At 38.9% G+C, this 24,697-nt stretch overlaps 2 protein-coding genes across 2 annotated transcripts in view; one reads left to right on the top strand and one right to left on the bottom strand.

The window, feature by feature from the left end:
• Positions 1-1,208, bottom strand: part of GMPS (guanine monophosphate synthase) — a 110,790-nt gene extending 109,582 nt beyond the window's left edge. The window contains exons 1-2 of the mRNA XM_044669529.1: positions 917-1,208; positions 650-868 (exon numbers count right to left, since the gene is read on the bottom strand). Of these exons, the coding sequence (XP_044525464.1) occupies positions 650-868; positions 917-1,208 (511 nt within the window). The remainder of the gene's footprint in view (positions 1-649; positions 869-916) is intronic.
• SLC33A1 (solute carrier family 33 member 1) lies at positions 1,207-24,423 on the top strand. The gene is made up of 6 exons (XM_044670912.1): positions 1,207-1,981; positions 14,540-14,730; positions 17,774-17,958; positions 18,210-18,327; positions 21,024-21,239; positions 21,908-24,423. The coding sequence occupies exons 1-6, from the start codon at positions 1,207-1,209 to the stop codon at positions 22,073-22,075; spliced, it is 1,653 nt and encodes a 550-aa protein (XP_044526847.1). The 3' UTR covers positions 22,076-24,423.
• The last annotated feature ends 274 nt before the right edge of the window (positions 24,424-24,697 follow it).

Raw genomic sequence — 24,697 nt, 5'->3', positions numbered from 1 at the left:
ATCTAGCCAAGAAAGGAAGGAGGGAAGCCTCGATCGAGGGGTCAGCTCCAGTTAGAAAAGGAGAAATCGAGTACTTTCTTCACCACGGATCTCTTCCGTGGTCCTTTTGCACACTGGACGCCCAAGAGTGATTAGGCTGCTGGGGGCAGGGACGGCCTCATTCTTGTGGCCTCGGGCCTGGCGCACCGTGGGAAATCCGGTAAGAAGTTCCCGAGTCTATTACAAGAGTCCACAATGGGACAAAGAGAGCAGCGAACTGGCATTCGGTGGGGAGGGAAAGGGGGTGGGGACGGAGACCCGACGTGAGTGAGGGATGTTCCCCTCTCCTTGCTTCAGTTTCCTCATCTGTAGAATGCCGGGGCATCAGGAAAGTTTCCCGCAGAGTGGATGTTCGTCCTGGAGGAACTTGGGGGCTACAGATGGTTAGAGGAGAGGAGGGCTGAAACAGTAGCAACGCCGAAGAAAATAGGTTTCTCAGTCTTTCTAGCCTAGGAAATAGTCACGTGAAACACTATCTACCTACCTGAGAGGTAAGCGCTAGGACCTCTGGGAAATCCTACGGCGGCTAAGGAGACTGACTGGAGTCGCGCCCGCTGCAAGCCCCGCCCAGGACGTGAGGCGCCCCGATCCTCGACCAATGGTAGCTCACCACGCTCCCTGGCAGCCTCCGGGCGTCGGGATTCTGAGCGCTCGGCTCCGCCCCGCCGACTCGGTGCAACTGTTAAAACCTTTCCCGCAGCCGCCGGTGGCTGAAATTGTTGTTCCGGCTTTGCTTCCGTCTCGTGGAAGGTCGGGACGTCTTTCTGATTGGCCCGCTTGAAGCGGGAGCGGGGCCGAAATAGGCCGGCTTTGCGGACTGGACCGCTTCCTGCCGCGCGAGGCCGGAAGTCATGAGCTGCCGGAAGTTATTCGGTACCTTCAGAACCCTTTCTGGAAAGAGGGAGGCCGCGGTCAGCAGAGCAGTTGAGGAGCTGGGTTGGCTCTCCGATCCAGGTCCGAAGCCGCCTCCGCGGGCCCCGACTCGGCCCGGTCGCGGCGAGCTCGCCTCCGACCCGCGCAGCACCACGGCCCCCTCGTCCAGCCCGTGGCCCGGCGCGGCCGCCCTCCCCGGGACGCCGGCCCGGGCCCTTCCCAGGCTCCCTCCGGCCCCCGGGGGCCGCCCCCCGCCCTAAGCTAGTTACCTCTGCTGCGCGACCCGGCCAGGCCATGTCTCCCACACTGTCACACAAGGACAGCAGCCGGCAGCGGCGGCTCGGGCCCATGAACCACTGCTTGGACATGAAGAGCGGGTCGCTGCCGCCGGGTACCTGGGAAGCCGAGCAGCTTGCCGACGGCGTTGGGGGTGAGGGGGACAACGAGGCCCTGCTGCTCGCCACTGGCGCCCGTTCCCCGCGCGGCCCACGGGGCTACCGGGCCGAACTGAGCAACATCCTGCTACTGCTTTTCCTTTACGTGCTCCAGGGAATCCCGCTGGGGCTAGCCGGCAGCATCCCGCTCATACTGCAGAGCAAAAACGTTAGCTACACCGACCAGGCTTTTTTCAGCCTCGTCTTCTGGCCCTTCAGCCTCAAGCTGCTCTGGGCTCCGCTCGTGGACGCTGTCTACTTCAAGAGCTTTGGCCGCCGCAAGTCGTGGCTGGTGCCCACGCAGTACATCCTGGGGCTCTTCATGATCTACCTGTCCACGCAGGTGGACCATATGCTGGGTACCGCGGACGGTGGCAGTCCCGACGTTGTGGCACTCACCCTCACCTTCTTCTTGTTCGAATTTCTCGCCGCCACGCAGGACATTGCCGTGGACGGTTGGGCGCTGACAATGCTTTCTCGGGAGAACGTGGGCTATGCTTCCACCTGCAATTCTGTGGGCCAAACAGCCGGCTACTTCTTGGGCAATGTTCTGTTCTTGGCCCTCGAGTCTGCAGACTTCTGCAACAAGTATCTGCGGTTTCAGCCGCAGCCCAGAGGGATCGTTACACTTTCAGGTATACTCGCTCTTTAATTGGTCATCTGGGGGACAGTCAGAGGGCTACACTAGCTAGTTGTGTGACCCTGAGCAAGTCACTTAGCCCTCACTGCCTGTCCCTTACCGCTCTTCTGCCGTTAGAAACAATACACATTGTTGATTCTAAGACTGAAGGTAAGGGTTTAAAAAAAAATGCAATGACATCCTCCCAAGTATGATTTTTTTTCAAATTAATGACATTACTTATAGATAGTTTCCCCCAAATCACAGTACAAGAAAATTTTAAAATGTGATAAAAACACAAACAATATTATGGATATAAAACATGAAACAAAACTAGATACCAATTTGCCAGCTAGTCCCTCCTCCCAAGGTGCTCACACTTCAATAGGGAGATCTAGCACACAGAGCGAAGATGCTTTGGATCTTCAGATGCAGCAGCAAAGCAGATGGTCATGAATCTTCTTTAATGTCATTTCCATTGATTTTTACTAAACCATTTGACTACCAAGGACTTTGGTGGAAGTCCTTTATTGGTCTTTGGTAGTTGTGGCTTCAGCAGAGAGAAGTGACAGAATCTCCTGCTCCTGGACTTTGGCTGTAAGAAGCCAGGCAGGCTTTGCATCCCATCCCCATCTATCCTATGTTGGTAGGCTTGGAAATGGGGTGCAAAGTCTATGGGTCGTTACTCAGCCCAAGAGGAAGTGATAGTTTAGGTGGTGATGATACTTTTACCTGCTCAGTGCATGTTTCTTGAATTCCTTACTGCTGACTCCAATTGGCTTTCCTGCTCTACTGGTGGTAGTTGGTGGCATTTTAGGGGTGGGGGTAGTGGGTCACCTCTCCACAGGACTTATTCCTCAGGGTGAAGGTTTTGGGGGCCAGGTTGGAGGGTACTACTCCTTCTGGAGTTCTTGGGCTTACCTGCCCCTCCAGGGATGTTGGCTAGTCTCATTTCCCCTTGTGTCAGTTCCCTCAATGATGCCGTTGGGGCATCTGGATCTTTGCTTTAAATGTAGTAACATAGAAATTATATGTGGAAGAGATCTTTTAGATCATTTAATTCATCCCCCTCTTGTACAGTAAAAAAGTAGAAATCAGAGGTAAAGTGACTTGGCTGGGGTCAGGAAGGTGGTGGAAGTTGCACCATCTTCATGTAGCTTAGATGACTTTTGAGGCAGAGAGTTATGCATCTTAGGCCCAGCAAGCAAGATAGAATTGGAAGCTATTCCACTGTATCTAATATTCAAATTCTTTTTAGTCCTGAGGTTGTTTGTTAGACAAATGTGGCAGGTAATCCTAAGAAGAGCCTGCAAATGAGTGGACTGATTGGAATGGTAAGGATGGACACTCCATCCTGGAGTAGCCTGGAAATTGTAGTCCATTTTAATAAAGGGCCCCTTGTTCTGTAGGGAGGACTTAAATTAACTGTAGCAGTGCCATTCATTTTGTTATTATTTTATTGATGCCTTCTGTATTTTATAGCACAGCCATTTTCCAACACTATTCCCTGCCTCTTGTAACAAATAAAAGCATTTAAAAGCAAAGTGCTCTCAACAACATATGTAATTTTTCAACTCCTGTACTCCTCTAATTTTAACGAGAAGACAGGAACATTTCATTTTTTTCCCCTCAGATGCCTGTACTGTACAATCCAGTGACTGCATTATAAACAGTTCCCAGAATTACTTCATATGGTGTTTCTCAGACTTACTTCATCTTCCTCCAGAGGTTCATATATGCTAGCTCAGGTTGCACTTGGTTTACGTAGAGTAAAGGCATCTGAACCCTGAACATTTTGAGTCTGAGAACATTTACTTCATTGGCTAATCATTTTCCTAATGCATGCATAAATGGATTACATTAGGTCATTTATTTCCCCTAAAGAATAATGAGATGTGGACTACCCATTGATATTTTCATATAGAAATCAAGGTCTGATGCAGCCATCATTTATTAAGTGTCGGTGTTGTGCAGAGCACTATACTAGGCACTGGATAATATTCAAAGTTAGACAAGATATGGCCCTTGTCCTTATAAAGTCTAATGAAGGGATAAGAAAGGCACAGGCAACAAACCATATTTAATGTAGTAAGGAATTTCTAAAAACAATGTGTTATGTGAGGCCTGGACAGTCTCTCAAGGAAGACTTAATAAAAGATATAGGTAGGGGGCAGCTGGGTAGCTCAGTGGATTGAGAGCCAGGCCTAGAGACAGGAGGTCCTAGGTTCAAATCTGGCCTCAGACACTTCCCAGCTGTGTGACCCTGGGCAAGTCACTTGACTCCCATTGCCTACCCTTACCAATCTTCCACCTATAAGTCAATACACAGAAGTTAAGGGTTTAAAATTAAAAAAAAAAAAAAAAAAAAAGATATAGGTAGCATTTAAATTGGGCTTTAAAGGATAGGAAAAAAGAACATGCTAAGAACATTGGAGGGAGCCAAGGCAAAAACATGAAAAAGAATAGAGGGTCTAAGAAGACAGAAAATAGGGTATTTGGCTAAAACAGATTCCATAAAGGGTAATGACAGGAGATAAAAATGGAATGGAATGGCACTAGCCAAATTTTGGAGACAGTAGAATGTCAAACAGAAGAGTTTGAACTCTACTCAGTAACCAGTTGGGCAACATTGAGAATTTGGGAATAGAGAAGTGACTTATCTACCTAAGGACAATTTGACTGTGATGTGAAGAATTGATTAGCAAGGGAGAGAATAGGTGGGAATACCATTTAGGAACATGTTGAAATGTGTCTGATAAATAGTAATGAAGCCTGGAATGAGATTGTAAGAAAACCTGAAGAACGCCATGATTTCAGATATGGAAGACCAACTGGGAAGAGGTTGGAACTGAACTTGTCTGTCTCATTTCTCATAAGAATGTGCTTGAATGGATGATATCAGTACATAAGTTCAGTACTCTTAATTAAAAATAGACTCCTATCCTTTACCAAGAGTGTATCAGCAATAAGATGGGAGGCATATTGTTCAACTTGTTTGAAAGATTATTCTGTATAGACTTTGAATTTTAATTTCTGAATCTTCTGTTGAATGGTTGCATTACAGTTTTAATGGATCATTTTGGGTTTTCTTGCAAAGATGCTGGAGTAGTTAACCATTTCCTCCTCAGCTCATTTTACAAATGAGGAAACTGAAGCCAACAGGGTTAAGTGACTTGTCCAGGGGTCATCCAGCTGGTAATTGTCTGAGGCCAGATTTTTAACTCAGAAGATGAATCTTCCTGACTCTGGACTGTGCACTGTATTCTCTGTGCCTCTTAGGCCACCATTTTTAATGATTAGAAATTTTTCTAGAAATCTTTACAGGTCTTTCTCCTTTTTGTTTATTCATCATTTTCTATTTTCATCCAAAAGCTCTCTGGCTGATCTGACTTAGGGTCTCTCACCAAATTATCAGTAAGCTCTTTTTTCTACCCTCCATTCCTCACTGCTTTATGAAGAGTATTGGTTGTGACGTTCCATCATTGTCCTTCATAGGATTTTTTAAAATTATATTTTATTTGAGACAGTTCTCAGTGAATAGAGAACCTGGTTGAAATCTAGCCTCAAACACTTCCTAGCTTTGTGACCCTGAACAAGTCACCTAAATCCCATCACCTATTTATTTCAGTCAGCAAAAATCTAACTTCTCTATCTCTTATCCCAACTCCCCACCCAACTGAGAAAGAGAGTAAAACAGAACTACTGTCATGAACGCCTGTAGTCAAGCAAAACACATTTCCATGATATACATGTCCAAAAAAAAAAATTTCTCATTCTCTACTCTGCGCCTTTCATTTCTCTGTCATGTTTCATCATTAGTCATAGTTGGTCATTGTGCTGACCAGTGTTCCTAATTTTCTCAAAGTTGTTTTCTTTATCATATTATTGTCATTTTATAAATCGTTCTACTGGTTTTGCTCACTTCACTCTACGTCAGTACAAGTCTTGCAGATCTCAGGCCGTACCCTTCATTATTTCATATGGCACAATAGTATTCTATTACATTCAAAAACTATCACTTATCATCAATTTATATACCTCAGATTGCCATTCTTTGCCACCTCAAAAAGAGCTGTAAATGTTTTTGTGCATCTTAGAGTTTGTTTTTTGCTTCAGATTAATCTGTGTATGTGTGTGTGTTTTCTTCCCTCCTCCAGTTTATATATGAGGTTTAGTCTCTGTTTCCTTTTCCTTGTTTGCATAGATGTCTCCTTGCACAACTTGATTATGTGAGACAATTTCCCCTAATCTTTGTTTCTCTTATCTTTGTATATTATTCTTCTTTTCTCTTTCCCTCCTCTGAATTAATTGAACCCCTCCTGGGACTTGGCTACTTAGACTTCTGTATGTCCCCTACTGATCATAGGGGTTCAGTGGGTACACATAGATCATATCTTCCCATATTTGAATGGAAGCAGTTTATTTTTATGTAGTTCTTTATGATTGTTTATTTGTGTTTACTGTTTTATGTTTCTCTTCTCTCCTGGGTTTGAACTTGAGTTTTTCCACAGCTCTTGTCTTTCCATCAGGAGTATTTGGAAGTCCTCTGTTTCATTGAAGGTCTGTTTTTCCCCAGTAGCATGAAACTTAGTTTTGCTAGGTGGGTTATTCTTGTCCTTAAACCTATATCTATTGCCTTCTAGAATATCATTTTAAGTTAAATACAGTGATAGTTGCTAGATTGTGTGATTCTGACTGGTTCCTCATCTTTCTGGCAGTATTTTTTCTTTGACTTGCAAACTGGCTTTTGGGTATGATGTTTCTGGGAGTTTCTGTTTCAATTTCTTTAAGGAGGTAATTTCTTTTTCTCCCCCCTCCAGTTCTAAGAGATCAGGTTAATTTTCTTTTAACATTCTTGACATGTATCTAGCCTTTATTTTCTTTTGATCATACTATTCAGGTAGTCCATTGATTTGTAAATTAATTTTTTTCCCAGACCAGTTGTTTATGCTATGAAATTCCTTGTGTTTTTTTTATTTTTATTTTTCCAGTCTTTTGAGTTTATTTTAATATTTATTTTTTTTTTTTTATGGAGTCATTAGCTTCTATTTGGTAATTATGTTTTCAGGGAGTTTGTCATTTGGACAAGGTTGTGCCAAATTAATTGTTAATTTCCTTTCAAATTCTTCTAAACTCTCATTTGTTTTTTACATTTTTTTGGAGGTGTCATTTCATTTTTAAGATCATTTAAACTCCTTTAAAAAACTTTTACTCCCAAGCTGTGTGAACCTGGGCAAGGCACCTGACCCGCATTGCCTTGCCCTTAATACTCTTCTGCCTTGGAACCAATACAGAGTATTCATTCCAAGATGGAAGGTAAAGGTTTTATTAAAAAAACAAAAAACAAAAAAAACAACTTTTTAAAACTTGAATCATTTCTTCTAGGAGTTTTAGTTGAATTTGTTTTTCTCTGAGGTTTTGCTTATAGATATTTTGGATTCATTCTCTTTTTCTGGTCTTATGTCTTCCCATCACCAGAATAGTTTGTTCCTAACTTAAAATTCAATATTAGGACTGGATTCTTTGCACACTTCTGGAGAGAATGTCCAGGCTGGTCTCTTTGCTATTCATTTAGAGTATTACATGTTGTATTATTTCAATATCTCAGGGACAGCTCAGACTGAGGACCTACAAGTAATCCTAATAAGTTTTACTAAAATCTAAGGACTAGAGTCCTAATTTTATTAAAACACAGTATTCACACAGTGGTCTGATCGAGATAAAAGTCTGAGGTCTGTAAGTTCCTAGACCAGATTTTGATTTGAGCAACAGTAATAATAAGTAGCTGACATATATGTAGTATTTACTGTGTGCCAGGCTCTGTGCTAAGTGCTGTGTGGTTATTATCTCATTTACTCCTCACAGCAGCGTTTAGAGGTGGGTAGGTAGTATTCATAGTTCCTGTTAATCATCTGGAAAGTTCTGGTTCAGAGGAGACAGAACTACAGATTGCACTTTGGTCAGGTCCTATGTAGGCTTCAGACAGGAATAGAAGCTCTGTTCCTAGGGTTTGAGTCACATGACCTATGTTTGATTCTGAACTTGCTTCCTTCTCCATATACCCTTCAGGGACCATGGCAACTCCTTACCTTGCAGTGCTGTCCCAGGCTCAAACCATCTCCTTGTATCCTGAATTAAGTTGTGTCATTTAGGGATCTCTGCTTGCCCTGATGTCCTTAGACCTGCCTGTCTCATTATATCCACTTGGGCTAGACAAAGGACTTGCTGTGACTTTTTCTGGATTTCCCCATCAGAATTCAGTAGGGCATTTTCTAGATCTGGTTGAAGAAGCTAGGATGAAATAGCTGGAAGTCCTTCTTCCTGCAACTCTGCTGTTTTGGTTCTACCCTCCAGTCTTTTCCATTGTCGGACCTATTGGTTCCTTGTGGCCTGTCCCATTTCATCTATGAGCAGTATTTGAAATAATTGTTCAAACTGTACTAAACTAGCTCTGCTCATAAAAGGCAAAAAAGGAATGAGATAATCTCTTCTGTAAACAGTAATTAGGCATATGTTCAAACTTGCTTAACTTGTTAACTTTGATTTCTTTTTCTTTATATTTCTTTTCTAGAGTTAGAGAAATCTTTGGCTTATGTTGGGCCTAGTCACTTCAGCAAACAAAATGTAAGGTTTTTGTTTAAATATCAGCTCTTATCTGCCAGTGAAATAGCATCATTTTCACTTGAGTCTTTTATGTGTAAAGGGCATTTATTAGAATTTAAACTTCTGTTGGTGTGACCAAGTCAATGTAATTTCTTGAGTCTCAAACTGTCAGTTAGGTGCTATTGCTATTAGCTTTTATACCCTGATGTAACCCAGGATGCTTAGTAATGCTCTGTGCTCTCTGCCCGATTGGATCTCCAGTCTCTTGCCATTTTTTGATGAAATGTAGTCAGATGGTTAATTAAGGAACATTTGTTGTACAGGCAAGAAAGAGAGGCCTTTGAAAAGTTTAATGTTTGGAAAAAAGATTGTAAATGGCAATGAGAGCCTTCCGCTGACCTACAATAATGTTGGACCCACAAGATGGCAGAACTTTCATGCTTGGTTCTCATGAGACTATTAGAGAGAAAACAGGGCAGACCCCCAAGACCTAGAACATACAAACACTGAGCTTGAGGATGGAGAAATAGCCTGGGGGGACCTCAGCCAATCCTCCCTTCCTGGGGATGGGGATTACAGGCATCTCCAATTCCAGAGTATCTCATTGACCTTCTCCTTGCACAAATGAGAAGCCTGCAGGTGAGACATGTTAAATGACCTCCTCAGGTCATACAAGCAGGCAGAATTGGATGCCCCGACTCTCCCCTGGACACTTTGCTACCTGATTGATTCCTTGGATCCCTGCTGGTGGGAACTTGAGGCCCGGGGGTGTTCAGCCCCCAACTTCCAGCTTTCTCCAGCTTGTTCACATTCTCCTCTGGAACATGGAGAGAACATGTGCTGTTCCCTACCTCAGGAAATGTTGAGAGGACGAACTACAGATAGTCGACATACGGCATCAGTATAGAATTGTCAGCTAGAGCTTTAGCTTACTCACCTAAGAACAGAAGTAATAATGCTTTCATGAGAATGAATGAATTGGTTCATAATTCTTTTAAGGCCTGCATAGATGCTTGTTGTTATTATTGTCCATAAGGGGGAGGGGAGGGCAAATTAAGTTCTTTAAAAAGGGAATTGAAAAAAAACACAACAGAAGTAAAAGGCAAAATGTAGATTATCTTTATTTGCTCATTTAATTTCTTAAATGCTATGATAAGGAAGAGTTTCATAAGGCCTGCCAATGTGGGGGACGAGGTTGACTCTTAATTGTATTGCTTGCTCTGCCTTGTGTATCCCACGTCATATACCTTAGTCCTGTTGGTTTCTGGGCCTGAGGCTTGTTCTCCTTTGGAATATTCACAATGTTGGCAAATCATCCTTTCAGGATGAATTTGACTTAGAAATAGCTAGCAAATCACTTAGAGCCAAGTCTTTTGAAAATGGTGAGGAATTAATCCGGCTGATATGAATTATTATACTATTGGCCAGTACAGGTTAGAAAACAAAGAATGAGGGGACAGCTGGGTAACTCAATGGATTGATAGCCAGGCTTAAATCTGGACTCAGACACTTCCTAGTGGTGTGACCCTGGGCAAGTCCCTTAACCTCATTGCCTAGCCCTTACCACTCTTCTGCCTTGGAACTAATACATAGTATTGACTCTAAGATGGAAGGTGAGGGTTTTTATTTCAAAAAACAAGGAACCGGAAAGTGTTTCTTATTACTCATAAACTCTTTTTTTTAGTTCTTAATTAATTAATTTTAAAATATTTTTCCATGTTACATGATTCTTCCCTCCCCCCTCCTGGAGCTGACAAGCAATTGCACTGGGTTATACATGTATTATCATTTGATACCTATTTCCATAATATTCATTTTTATAATAGTGATCTTTTAAAACCAGAACTTCAAATCAGATTTCCATATTGTTGTAGAGAAATATAAGTCTGAGTTAGATAGTAGAGACAGATAGATAGCAGAGCAGACTGGCTGGCAAGAGAACTTAGAATCTTGTCACAGGGATGCACACAGTGACTCTGGAGGCTGACAGTTGGGTTTGGAGCAGCTGTCAGGGTGAGCCTTTGTCTTTTGAGGAACTATATACTCTGGAGTTTTTTCCTTGGATTTGGACATTACATCTTCAGTCAAGACCAGTGAAGTTGTAGGTTGAGAAGTGGATTTATCTGGTGTGGTGGACACACACAGATTATCTCATTTCCCTCACTTCACCTGTGGATTTTATCTTGCTGTGTATCCTGATTTCCTGTGACCAGCTGTGACATCCTGAGACCAGCCAAGGACATCTTCATGAGATCCCATACCCCTGTCAAGCCAGACTGCCTTGCCTTAGGCAGTTTGCTCATAGATTTAGTTTTAGTGTAGTCTGTGTCCATCCCTCTATCCCCTGGTAGTTTTCACTAGATCTAAGTGTTAGTTTTCCTACTTCCTTTCACTCTCCATCCCAATTTGTTATTAAACCCTTTTATACAGACCTTCCTTGTTTCTCCTCCTTTCCCAGTCAAACCTGGCACCTAACTGACATCAAGAACCCACTGTGTTAAACCTGGCTGATTCTCCTGGTGGTGGTGTCCTTCTCTATTCCATTTCCCCATTCCTCACCTTACCTAAACTCACCTAGGAGTTATTCACCTGTAGGTTTTGTTATTTAACCTACAGATATTTATTATTATTCCAATAATATAAACAAGTGATCAGTCATGTTTTTCTTCTCCTCCCACAGTTCTTTCTCTAGATGTGAATAGCATTCTTTCTCATAAGTCCCTCAGGATTGTCCTGGGTCATTGCATTGCTGCCAGTAGAGAAGTTTATTACAATCTATTGTACCACAGTGTATCAGTCTCTGTGTACAATGTTCTCCTGGTTCTGCTCCTTTCCCTTTGCATCAGTTCCTAGAGGTTGTTCCAGTTCACATGGAATTCCTCCAGTTTATTATTCCTTTGAGCACAATAATATTCCATCACCATCAGATACCACAGTTTGTTCAGCCATTCCCCAATTGAGGGAGACCCCCTCATTTTCCAATTTTTTGCCACCACAAAGAGTGCAGCTATAAATATTTTTGTACAAGTCTTTTTCCTTATGATCTCTTTGGGGTACAAACCCAGCAGTGGTATGGCTGGATCAAAGGGCAGGCATTCATTTAAAGCCCTTTGGGCATAGTTCCAAATTGTCTTCCAGCATGGTTGGACCAATTCACAACTCCACCAGCAGTGTATTAGTGTCCCAATTTTGTAACATCCTCTCCAACATTTATTATTGTCCTTTGCTGTCATGTTGGCCAATCTGCTAGGTGTCAGATGGTACCTCAGAGTTATTTTGATTTGTATTTCTCTAATCTGGAGGGATTTAGAATACTTTTTCATGTGATAATTGATAGTTTTGATTTCTTTATCTGAAAACTGCCTATTCATATCCCTTGACCATTTATCAGTTGGGGGAATGGCTTGATTTCTTGTACATTTGACTTAGTTCTTCATAAATTTGAAAAATTAGACCTCTGTTAGAGATTTTTATTATAGAATTTTTCCCCCCAGTTTGTTGCTTCCCATCTAATTTTGGTTGCATTGATTTTATTTGTACAAAACCTTTTTAATGTAATATATTCAAAATTATTCATTTTATATCTTGTAATGATCTCTGTCTTTTGCTTGGTCTTAAATTCTTTCCTTTCCCATAGATCTGACAGGTATACTATTCTATGTTCACCTAATTTACTTATAATTTCCCTCTTTATATTTGTCATTTACCCATTCTGAATTTTATCTTGGTATAGGGTGTGAGATGTTGATCCAAATCTATTTTTTCCCATACTTTTCCCAATTTTCCCAGCAGTTTTTGTCAAATAGTGGGTCCTTATTCCAAAAGCTGGGATCTTTGGGTTTATTGAATACTGTCTTGCTGAGGTAATTTACTGCAAGTCTATTCCATTGATCCACTCTTCTATCTCTTAGCCAGTACCAATTGATGATCATTGCTTTATAGTATGGTTTTAAGATCTGGTACTACTAGGCCCCTGTCTTTCACATTTTTTTTCATTAGTTCTCTTGTTCTTCCAGATGAACTTTGTATATATTTTTTTCTAATTCTATAAAGTTTTTTGGTAGTCTGATATGTATGATATTGAATAAATAAATTAATTTAGGTAGGATTGTAATTTTTATTATATTAGCTTGCCCTTCCCATGAGCAATTAATGTTTTTCTAATTGTTTAGATCCAGTTTTATTTGTGTGGAAAGTATTTTGTAGTTGTGTTCATATAATTACTGAGTTTGTCTTGGCAAAGAGATTCCCAAGTATTTTATATTGTCTAGAGTGATTTTAAATGGAGTTTCTCTAACTCTTTGTTACTGAGTTTTTTGGAAATATATAGAAATGCTAATAATTTATGTGGTTTTATTTTGTATCCTGCAACTTTACTAAAGTTATTATTTTCACCAGTTTTTTAGTTGATTTTTCTCAGATTCTCTTAAGTATACCATCACATCATCTGCTAAGAGTGATAGTTTAATTTCCTCATTGCCTATTTTGATCCCTTCAATTTTTTTTTCTTCTCTAATTACTACTGCTAACATTTCTAGTACAGTATTAAATAGTAGTGGTGATTATGGGCATCCTTGCTTGACTCCTCATCTTATTGGGAAGGCTCCTAACTTATCCCTATTGCAGATGATACTTGTTGTTGGTTTTAAATAAACACTGCTTGTTATTTTTAGGAAAGGCCCTTTTATTCCTATACTTTCTAGTGTTTTCAAAAGGAATAGATGTTGTACTTTATCAAAGGCTTTTTCTGCTTCTATTGAGATAATCCTACGATTTCTATTAGTTTGGTTGTTGATATGATCGATTATGTGGATGGTTTTCCTAATATTAAACCAGCCTTGTATTCCTGGTATAAATCCCACCTGGTTATAGTGAATAATCATTGTGACAATTTGCTGTAGTCTTTTAGCTAGTATTTTAGTTAAGATTTTTGCATCTGTGTTCATTAAGGAGCTAAACTATTTCTGAAGGAATTTTTCAGTGCTATTTTTATCAATAGTCATTGTTTTGGCTTCCCCTTCATTCCTAAATATATCACTCCCTTCCCAGTGAGCTATCTCTTGTAACAGTGATTCTAAAAGAGAGAGGGGGAAGGAAGCCCAGCCAAACCAGTGCTTTTCCCCACAGCCAAGTAGAGAATTCAGGGGCTGCATTTTCTCAGCTCTGCTGACTGGCACTCATTGTAGCTCTGTGGGGCACCGGGCCACTTCAGCCCTCACAATTGTTTGCATTATTTGTCCAGCCTATTGTTCTCTTGGTTCAGCTTCACTAGGTATCAGTTGAGATATCTTCTGAAACCAGCTCTCAAAGGTTCTAAATGATTTGGGGCCAGGACTGCCGAATGCAAGAGGCATAGATTCTCCCCGAAACATTCTCCTAAGACAAAAGCCAGTTCTGGCATTCGTATAACAAAATAAGCCATGACTCTTCATGTAGTCACCCTTCATGTGTCACAGGGTCATTGCCTAGCATTCTTACCTTGCAAAGATAATATGCACCTCCCTAGTCTGTTTGATTTTCTTGTGATCGGCCTTGGTGGCTCATCTCAGTTTCTGGATGCTGTTTTCTTTTTATTATCTTTATTATCATTATCAATTCATTATCATTGTCAATAGATCTGCTTTTTTAGGATAGTGACCATTCCTTTGTTAAATATTATTTATTATGTGTTCCTACATATACTTATTGTAGGCTATTGTTAGTGATCCAACTTTTTAAGACTTTTATAACTAAGTCCTCTACCACATAGTAGAAGAGATTTTAAAATATACATAAATTTCAAAACCATAAACTAGAAAATTTTCCTAAAATTCCTTATATGTTATTCAGTGAAGTATCTCAAAGACCAACATCTGATACATTTCATACATTTTTCACTTTCAAACAAAAATATAGAAACAGCCTAAATTCAATTCTTATGTGCTTGTTTTGAGATGAATTATAGAGAAAATCCTTTACTTTTGTGTTTTAGATTTTCTATTTTTCTGGGGGACCATATTTTTTATAACAACAACATTAATTGCCCTTCTTAAAAAAGAAAACAAAGAAGTTACACCATCAAAAGAAGAAACCAAAGGGATCACTGACACATACAAGCTGCTCTTTACAATTATAAAAATGCCAGCAGTTATGACTTTCTGCTTCATGATTTTAACTGCAAAAGTAAGTACACTTAAAAAACAAACATTCATATAATTCTATTATTACCAGTACTTTCCATTTATGTTGATTTTATTGATGAGCTCAGCATATGTAAGTATTTTTAAGTGTTTTTGTTTTCATAGTTTAGCTTGTATTAAAGAAGTACCATTAAAAGAATTAGACCATATACAGTTTGTCAATCTTTATCCCTTCCTCAACTTAAGGTTATATATAAAATTTTCAGATTTTTCAAATCCTTTAAAAGGAAGGAAAAAATTGTCAGAATCTAAATTTAACAAGTAATATAAACTTTAAATCAGCAGTGATCTTGACATCATGGCATAAATTTTAAAATTCTTGAAACTGAATAATATTTTCAGTATTTTTAATAAACACTGAATTAATGCATTTGTAATTCTAATTGATAGTCTTTCATTCTAGAGTTTATACTTTTGGTCTTTCTTATTTTCTCTGTACTCAGCTATTTTGTCATCTCGATTACTTCCTTTATCTCCTACTTTACTCTTACTTTGTAAAATGTGCCTGTGATTATGGCCAGAAGATCATAAATTGAGATTTGGAGAGCCTTTCATTTAGTTTTACTCCTTCAGTTTTCAGATGAGATCCCTGAGGCCCAAAAAAGGTAAGCAGCTCATTCCGGGCCACAAAACGAGAGAGCAGCAGAACTAGGACATCGATGCCTGTCTCACAGGCCACTTAGCTTTCTCTCTTTTTATCCTTTTAGCTGCACTTCTTCCTCCTGTTTTATAGTATTTATAGTGTTTCTTTCCCTTCAGTACTTAGCAACAAGAATATTGGGCAGTAAATGCCAGTCCTAGAGAATGACATAAAATACACTTTTAGAGTCTGTTACATGACTTAGGCCCCAAATCAGCATCATACAGATAATACTGATAATAAAAAATCAAAGTCATTGTATTTAATTGTCAATAAAAAATTAAAAGGAAATGCCATAATAAAAATGAAAGTATCTGCACAGGAGTAACTAATATAAATTATCTGGTTAGAAAGAATAGAACTTTTCTTAGTGTGTGTGGTCTTGGAGGGTTTCATCTATTAATGAAACATCCCATGTTCTCTAATTGGCATGTAATTATAAAACTTCAAATTAACCAAATAAATAATTTTTTTCACCTATCTTTTGGATTTACACAAGGAAAATTGTCATGAATTAACTTTCTGTAGTATTTGTATAACTTTGAGACAGTGTTAAATGTATATAAATAGCTTTTACAAGGAAATAGTAATATATATGTGGAATTCTCTATACAGCAAGGAATCCTCTATCCTCTCATTTCTTTAATAATAGAATTTTTACTTTAGATCATTTAGAACTTTTACTTTACATCTTTTTTTAAAAAAGAGTACATAACTTCCTCATTTATAAAATGAGCTGGAGATGAAAATGACAAACCACTCTGCTATCTTTGCCAAGAAAACCCCAAATGGGGTCACAGAGAGTCAGTCTTTACTGAAATGACTGAACAACAATAAAAAAAATGAGACAGAGGTTAAAGGATGATTGGGGTCACAGAACACATAATTATCTGAAATCAGATTCGAACTAACTCTTCCTGACTCTAAGTCCAGGACTCTAATCACTGCTGTCTCCTCTCTAACACAAACAAAATGGTAACTAATCTTTGCCTTAAGAAGTCTAGAACAGAAGAATTCATTCCCTCCACATAGCCCATCACACTTTGGAACAATTCTAGTTGTTGGGAGTTTTCTCCTTAGTGTTTATTTCCCTTCAGTACTTAGCAACAAGAATATTGGGCAGTAAATGCCAGTCGTAGAGAATGACATAAAATGCCTAAAACCTAAAATTGCCTCTTTGCAGTTTCTACCCTTGATCCTCGTTATATTCTCTGGAGGCAAGCAAAATGAGTCTTGGGTGGAAATAGTGATCTAGATACAGTAAATAAAATCCTAAAACTCTAAAAAATTAAAAATAAAAAAAGAGTACAACATACTTTTAATATGTATAATTTTATAGGGATATAATGTGGAAAACACTGGATTTGGAGTTAAAAGCCTGACTTTTAAATTCTGGCAATACTAAGTCATTGGGCAAATTATTGAATCTCTTAGGGTTTTAGTTTCTTTTTCTGCATTATGAAAAGTTTCCACTAGATGAACTTATAAAGTCTAAATCTATAACCCTTTAAGTCCATCTTCTCATATTTTCCCTCATTTTAAAAAAATTTAACTCTTACTTTCTGTCTTAATAACAACTATATGACAGAAGGGCAAGGCTAAGCAAAAGAGGTCATGTGACTTTCCCAGGGTCACACAGCTAGGAAGTGTCTGAGGCCAGATTTGAACCTAGGTTTCCTGAATGCAGGCCTGATGCTCTATCTACCATGCCACCTAGCTGTCCCATTTCTGTCATTCTTAACTGATTATATTTTCTCAAAGAAAATATTCAGATTTTTTGGAAAATACTGAAAGATTCTTGGAGTTTTCTAGTTATTTAGAAATTAGTTTTAAAGGGAGAAAGATCTTTACTTTTTCAGTCAGTGGTGGAAGTATAGTTTATGAACATTTTTAAAAAGGTAACTACATTTTGGTGTTTTTATCATATTAGAGTATGAGAGGCAAAGAAGTAGAATTTGATGAGTAGCTAACAAAGTACAGTAGAAGTGCTGAAATTTACTTATAATTTCATTAGAAATATTCCAGGCAAGTCCCCTTTCTTTGCTTTGATTTTTTTAAATTTATAAGCTAGAAGCAATAATGTCTTAGTTGGTCATGAAATGGACATAGATTTATAATGAAATAACTTATGCTTCAAAGGAGAGATGGATGGCATAGTTAGATGAGTTGGACCTTGAGTAAGAACACGTGTGTTCTGGGCCTGGCCATTTGGGCAATACCTTCACTTGCCTGGGCCTCAGTTTCTTTGTCTTCAAAAGGAGATCCTTGTATTAGCTGATCTCCTAAGTCTTTTCCAGCTCTAAAAATTGCTTGATTCTCTGATTCTGCTTTGGTGAAAGACATTGCAAATCAGAAGTTGAACTCTCCCTTTGTTTTTCTATTTCAGGTTGGCTTTTCCGCAGCAGATGCAGTAACAGGACTGAAATTGGTAGAAGAGGGAGTGCCCAAAGAGCACTTGGCACTGTTGGCAGTCCCGATGGTTCCCTTACAGATCATACTGCCTCTGATTATCAGCAAGTATACAGCAGGCCCACAGCCACTAAATGTGTTTTATAAAGCCATGCCCTACAGGTAAGTGTGAAAGGCAGTGTCGCCCATAGACACATTCCATTATCTCTCCTCACATTAGAGATACATGGCCATGCATTAACATGTTTGAAAATCAGACTCCCCTTTGTTTCTTTGAATGAGTGTTTTCTCATCAGCCTCAAGTACATTTTAGATGCAGGACTCTGTTGATCATAGGTGCACATGAATAATTTTCTAAGATTTGGCGTGCCCCCAAAATTGAAAGCAGCTTCTAATTCTTTATTTCTATGCAGATTATTACTTGGCTTGGAATATGCTTTGATGGTTTGGTGGACTCCCAAAGTAGCGTATCAAGGAGGATTCCCACTCTATTACTATATTATAGTGCTGCTGAGTTACGCCTTACATCAGGTAAAAAAGTAGTGATTGTCTGCCCAGGAGGTATCCTCTTCATATATGCAGTCTCTTCCATTCATAGGGAAGAGGCAGTTTCCCAGATAGGCTCTGCCTTTAATCAATTCAAAAAGCAAGAGGGTATTTAGAGCACAGGATTGGTAATTAGGAACTTATTTGAATAACTGGAACTTAACTGTGAACAGACCAGAAAGGCCTTTTCCTCCTAAAGCTGAGTTTTCCAGAATGGTATGGGGCTATGAAATAAGAATACCTTGAGTAATTGTTATTCAGCATATGCCATTGAGATGGAAAGGGCTGTTTTTTCAAGACCCTGATCAGGCCTCCACTGTGTATTTGTGATGTATTTTTAATGATGCCCCAATCATATGGTCAAGAAGGCACTTTAATTGGGAGCTTTTTTACTGGGACACTTGGTAGAGCCAGGGGTAAATGGCCATGTGATACAATAACAAGTAATCAAAATCTAAGCTAGGCAACTTTCAAAAAAAAAAATTTATTTGCATGTCAGGATTATTGGACACAGGTCTCATTAAATTACCAAACAAATGATTTACAGCTTAATGGATCTAAACAATAAACTAAAATGTGTCTAGCTGAGATGGGACTATTTATTCATTAGAAGACCAAAAATTGCTCCCTAGTTTCCTTGAGATGCTTATTGGCATGTAGTTCCCATCCCAATATGTATGGATTCAGATCTGTAGTCCAGAAGATCCCACTGAGGGTTACAAAAGGTCTTAGAGATGAATATACCAAATTTATAAATATTAATGAGCCTGTTGTTGGAATTGTATTATTCATTTAACACAGTTACAAAGTCCTCTTACTCTCTAAATATCTCTCTATGCATCTGGTCCTCTTTAGGTTCTAGGTATTCCCCTCTCAACCTCAGTTATTGTTTTTTGGAAATGTTCGGTCATTAAGGACAACTGAGGGGACAGGGATAATTCTTTATTTCTCTGCCGCTTTTGACGGTCTCAGGTTGCTAACTTGAGCTGAGCAGAATTTGCTCTGCAGAATTGGGGGATGGGGAGCAGTGTCAGATAGACAAGACAGATGGACCTTGCACACTACACCTTGGGCACTGAGTACGTTTTTCTGTTAGGAATACATTTGTAGACTCCCATGATTCAGCAGTTTATTGGAGCTTGGGAAAAGAGCTGATCATTCCTTGGCTTTAGTTTTACTTAAACTGCTTCATCTGAGTAAGTTGTGTTATTTTGAGGAAAGTAGCTCAAACAAACATTCAGGGAGTAGTGATACAATGGAAAAATCCTCAACTGGGAAATCAGAGATTTTGAGTTCACATTACACCTTGGGCACTTCCCTGTGTGGATGTGGACAAGTTAATTCCTTTCTCTCACTTTAGTTTTCTCCTCTGTAATTTGAGGGGTTTGAGGTAGCTAGAAAGACCCAGATTTATGGTCCTAGAAGGCATTTCAAGAACCCAGGAGATTTAGCAGTTGATCTAGGTTGGATCCTTTGGGGCTTCTGCCTGTTTAATAGTTCACTCAGGTATACCTAGTGCTCCAAAAGATCACCCTAGTAACTGGGTGATCAAAACTTCATAGATTAGAGTTTCTGTGCTAATTGTAAAGAGCAATCACAGAGCAAATACTAAAAATATTTCCATTTGATTTTGAGTTACACTAGTTGATTAAAGGGGTATGTGCTCAACTCTATGTCATGTTTTTCTTAGGTTAATGTAAAAATTAGTTTGTATTATCTACTAATCATATCAGCATACCAATTGTCAGATACGTATTTAAGGCATTTTTTAAAAAACTTATTTTCTGGTTTAGAACAATTTTTTTTTTAAACCCTTACCTTCTGTCAATACTGTGGAGGCAGAAGAATGGTAAGAGCTAGGCAGTGGGGGGTCATGTGACTTGCCCAGGGTCACACAGCTAGGAAGTGTCTGAGGCCAGATTTGAACCCACGACCTCCCATCTCTAGGCCTGGCTCTCAATCCACTGAGCCACCCAGCTGCCCCCTGGAACAACTCATAAGACAGAAGGACAAGGGCTAGATAAATGAGGATGTGACTTGCCCAAGGTCATACAACTATGAAGCGTCTGAAAGCAGATTTAAACCTACTTCCTCTCAAATCCAGGCCTAGTATTTTATCCACTGTGCTGCCTAGCCATCCCTAAATCTTTAAAGTACTAATCAACGTGCAAATAATTTGACTTGGCTTCTGCCACTTTAGGATTAACTAACATTTTTCTTTACTAGTACACATCACTTGGCTATAAAATTATGAATGTGAAAAGCAAATTTGGATTTTGTAACATCCAGTATTTAGAATTTAGAACCTAATTTTAGAAAAAATAAAACATTTATCCTAGAACTATGGTCCAAGAACGAGAAGTTCATTACTGCCTTCCTAACCCAGATCGTCCCATCCCTGCCTGAATATTTGACAGGGTGGTTGGTTCTGTTCTGAGCTGTCTTACTGCTTTATCTTTATGTTGAACAAAATTTATCTACCTGTGACTTCCACTCATTGGTGCTGATTTTTCTCTCAGGAATAACACAGGAAAATTCTAATTCACCTTTTACAAGCTAAGTCTCCAAGTTAGCAGTCCAACCCCTCCCCCTCTGACTCCTCACATCCCCCAGAATGATCTCTTTATTAGGCTAAACCTTTCTAGTTCCTTGCTGTGATTTGTTTCACCTTCTTTCTGCAGATCACATTGTACAGCATGTATGTTTCCATAATGGCTTTTAATGCCAAAGTTAGCGACCCACTTATTGGAGGCACATATATGACCCTTTTAAACACTGTGTCCAATCTGGGAGGGAACTGGCCTTCGACCGTCGCTCTTTGGCTGGTGGATCCTCTCACAGTGAAGGAGTGCGTGGGAGCATCGAACCAGAATTGTTGGACTCCTGAAGCAATCGAAGTGAGTAGAGTTATTGGCTTGGTGCTGCCCAGAATTGAAAGTTTTCATTCAGTTTATCTGACATCAGTGGTGTGTCTTTAGTTCCTCAAAGTCTCTGCAGCACTGCTCTGACCAAGAGTTCTGCACCCCATAGGCACCAGTGAATGCCAGTGGATCCTCCACCACTTCTATACAAGAGTGGATTAAACAAGAAGCATTGATTATGCACTTACTTTGGGCCAGGCCTCTGGGGGAGGGGGACAAGACCCAGGGACAATTTCTGTTCTCAAGGAGCTCACAAATTCAGTTAGGGGAGAAAGACTAATGACAGGCTCTGAATAACCAACTACTGAAGTAATCAGAGTAGTTAAAAACAGATTCTCCTTATCTATATAGTATATCACTGTTGCTGATGAGAACAGTCTAGAATAAGGCTAACATTTATGGAAAATACCTACAGATTTCAAAAAGTCTGATTTAATTTTTTTAAGTTTTAATGCAAATGACTGATTATACAAGGGAAAAAGTATGCAGAAATGGTCTTTAAAAGTCTTTAGTGAGGATAGTTTATAATGAAATTATTTGAAATATTCTAGAAGTTAACAAATTATTGCAGAACTTAAACTTTGATAGTTTGATTTATTAAGTATTTTGAAAACACATTCTCATTAATATTTTTGTTCTTACAGCTTTGCAAAAAACTTGGTGGCTCTTGTGTTACTGCATTGGATGGCTATTATGTGGAATCTATTGTCTGTGTTATTATTGGATTCGGTTGGTGGTTCTTTCTTGGTCCAAAATTTAAAAAACTCCAGGATGAAGGACCATCATCCTGGAAATGCAGGAGGGATAACTGATGCAATTCACTACAGAACATACTAGGAAGGGGGGGAAATACTTTTCATTGTAATGCAAATGTTATGATAATCAATATACAGGAGTATAAATACACTTTCAAAGAAGAAAATTATTCATATAAAAATGCCAAATGGTTGAAAAGCTGAGACCTCTTTATGTATATGTGATCTTTTTTCCCTTACTTTTTCATTGTAAAAAAGTATACTTAAAGGTCAGAAAATTGGTTCTAAAATAGCCTCTCTCTGCTTTTTCTTGAATCCTATTTTTGGGTTTTACTGACCAAGCCATGTTTCAGACCATAGGGCAGTAGCTTGTGTCTCCCAAGTATTGTGGTTTGCCCGCTCAGCTGAGATAGGATTCAAGATACTTTGCTTTTGGGGCAGATGCATTAAGTGGAACAGAAGTACAATGTGCAAATAGAAGTAGGGCCTTGTGAGATGAACAGCTAGAAATCTCATTTTGGTTTTCAGATACAGTGATTATACTTGGAATTGGCTGAGAGGGGAAACTTAGACTACCAAGATGTCATTTTAACTGTCACTTTTCTGACCATGACTATGTTTTAAAGGGTGGATCTTTGTGTTTAAAAACAAAAACAAAAAACACTTTTAAATGTATTTTCTGGCTTTTGTAAGCATTTCAAGATTTATAAGAATATGAAACAAAATATTTTTTATAAAATGAAAGTTAAACTTTTTAATTTATTGGCTTCATTTGGGGGAAAGGAAGCATTCAGAAGCTTTGCTAATTCTTAACACTAAATAGGAAGGGGTGTGGGGCTTTGTTACCAGTGTCTCACAACAGACTTGTAGAGAGGGTCACATTTTAGTTCCGTGTATATTTAATGGCATAATTCAGAAATAAAAAGAAAGCACAATATTATTCAAGTAGTTTTCCTTTGTTCCTAGAAAAAAATAATAAATCTTAGTGACATTCCTTCTCTCCCTCCCCCTTTAATTTTTAGTAAAACAGTTTTTTTAAACATCTAATCTGTTTCAAAGAAAAAGGTCAAAGACAGTGCCTTTGATGAGAGCAAGTCATGATGCTAATGGAAAGACCAAGTAAGAAAGCACTTTATAATGAGTGAGGAAAAACCTCACAATTAATTCTCTTAGGCCAAACAAGGTGTTTGTCACATTATTTCCACTTACTGTCACAGAAGCTTCTGTGGCTAACCAATATTTTCTGAGCAAGACTTGCTGTATTACCCAAGTTAAGTGAATTCATCTTGAGTGCCTTAGTAATTTCCAGCACATGTATGTGTATATCCACTGACAAGGCACTTTGCATACCTTCTGTTTTAAATCATTATGTCTCTTTAGAGAGAAGATTAATACCTTTAAAAGGTAAAGATAGGAAAGAGAATATCTTCTGATATTTTTATCCTTATGAAATTAAATTTCATAAAGTGCTCTTTCTGTTTCCCTAACCATATTTGGTTTTGTTTAGTGAGTTAATTTTGGCTGAAAAATGTTTACTAATTTATGATCTTTTTAATTTGGGGGGGCAGGGTTATGATTATTCGAACAAGAACTGAGTGCTTTTTTTTTTAAGGCAGTCAGCATAGGAAGGCTATATGAAAGATGTCCTTTAAGCCTCTAGGATTGCCAGTATTTGGGGCCCACTACTGATTTTGGGAGTGGAGACCACATCCTGAAGAATCACCGAGGAGACGTTCATCCTAGATAGAAAGAAGGTGGCAACATCAAGTCCAGCAGATAGACAGCCAGCTGTCAAAGTGCTTGCAGATTGGGTCTTACTCCGCTGGTCCAGCATTCTGTATTTCATTTAAAACAATTTACTTGAAGAAAAAAAAATAGCTTCTAATGTGAAATGTATTTTTATCTTTAGTATTCTGAGTTGAAAAGCTTAAAGTTTGGATAGTGACATGATTGTGTTGTTTTCCTGTTCCACTGGAAGGACAATACAAAGTATATGAATTATATGGATTCTAACTTTAAGCTTTAAATATGTACATTTAAAGAGTTTGGGCATTCAAAAAACATTTTTTAAGGTAAGACAACAGTAAAAAATCATTTATTGCAACTAGAAAAATTTACAATACTCGGTCACTTTAAAGAAATCCATGTAATAATTAATGTCTAGTCATGAATTAGGTATTTAGTATAAATGATTATAATGTGCCAAGGTGACTTGTTAATAAAACTTCATATTTGAAGTATCAGCCAAGATGTTTTCAGAGATTATAATCACCAGTGGCATCTTCTTCAAAAGGAACTCGCCTATATAAAAGAAGCCAATGTAATCTTAAATCCCTAAGAACAGCATCTTCTGTCTTGTGATTCTGTCACACTTGACCAATCTGTTAAAATAAACTTTCAAGGGGGAAGGAGTTTCTGCATTGTTTTCTTTTATACTGTGAGTATTTGGCACCCTCTCTGGTTAAGCTAGCTGCTGTGTGTAGTCGATTTAGAGAACTAAAGAAAGGGAATTCTTCAGCATCTGCTGCATTTAAAATGCTGTTGGGCAGGAGGGATACAAGAATGAACACAGGCAGCCTTCACTCATAAGCATGTACACTCTAGGAAGAGGAAACATTGCAGGTGCCCAAAGAACTTGCATGCAGACTGCCCCATGATCTAGGGCACAGGAAAGTCAGG

The sequence above is a fragment of the Gracilinanus agilis genome, chromosome 3 (assembly GCF_016433145.1).
Source record: "Gracilinanus agilis isolate LMUSP501 chromosome 3, AgileGrace, whole genome shotgun sequence".
Lineage (NCBI taxonomy): Eukaryota > Metazoa > Chordata > Mammalia > Didelphimorphia > Didelphidae > Gracilinanus > Gracilinanus agilis.
This window is presented reverse-complemented; position numbering and strand designations above follow the sequence as displayed.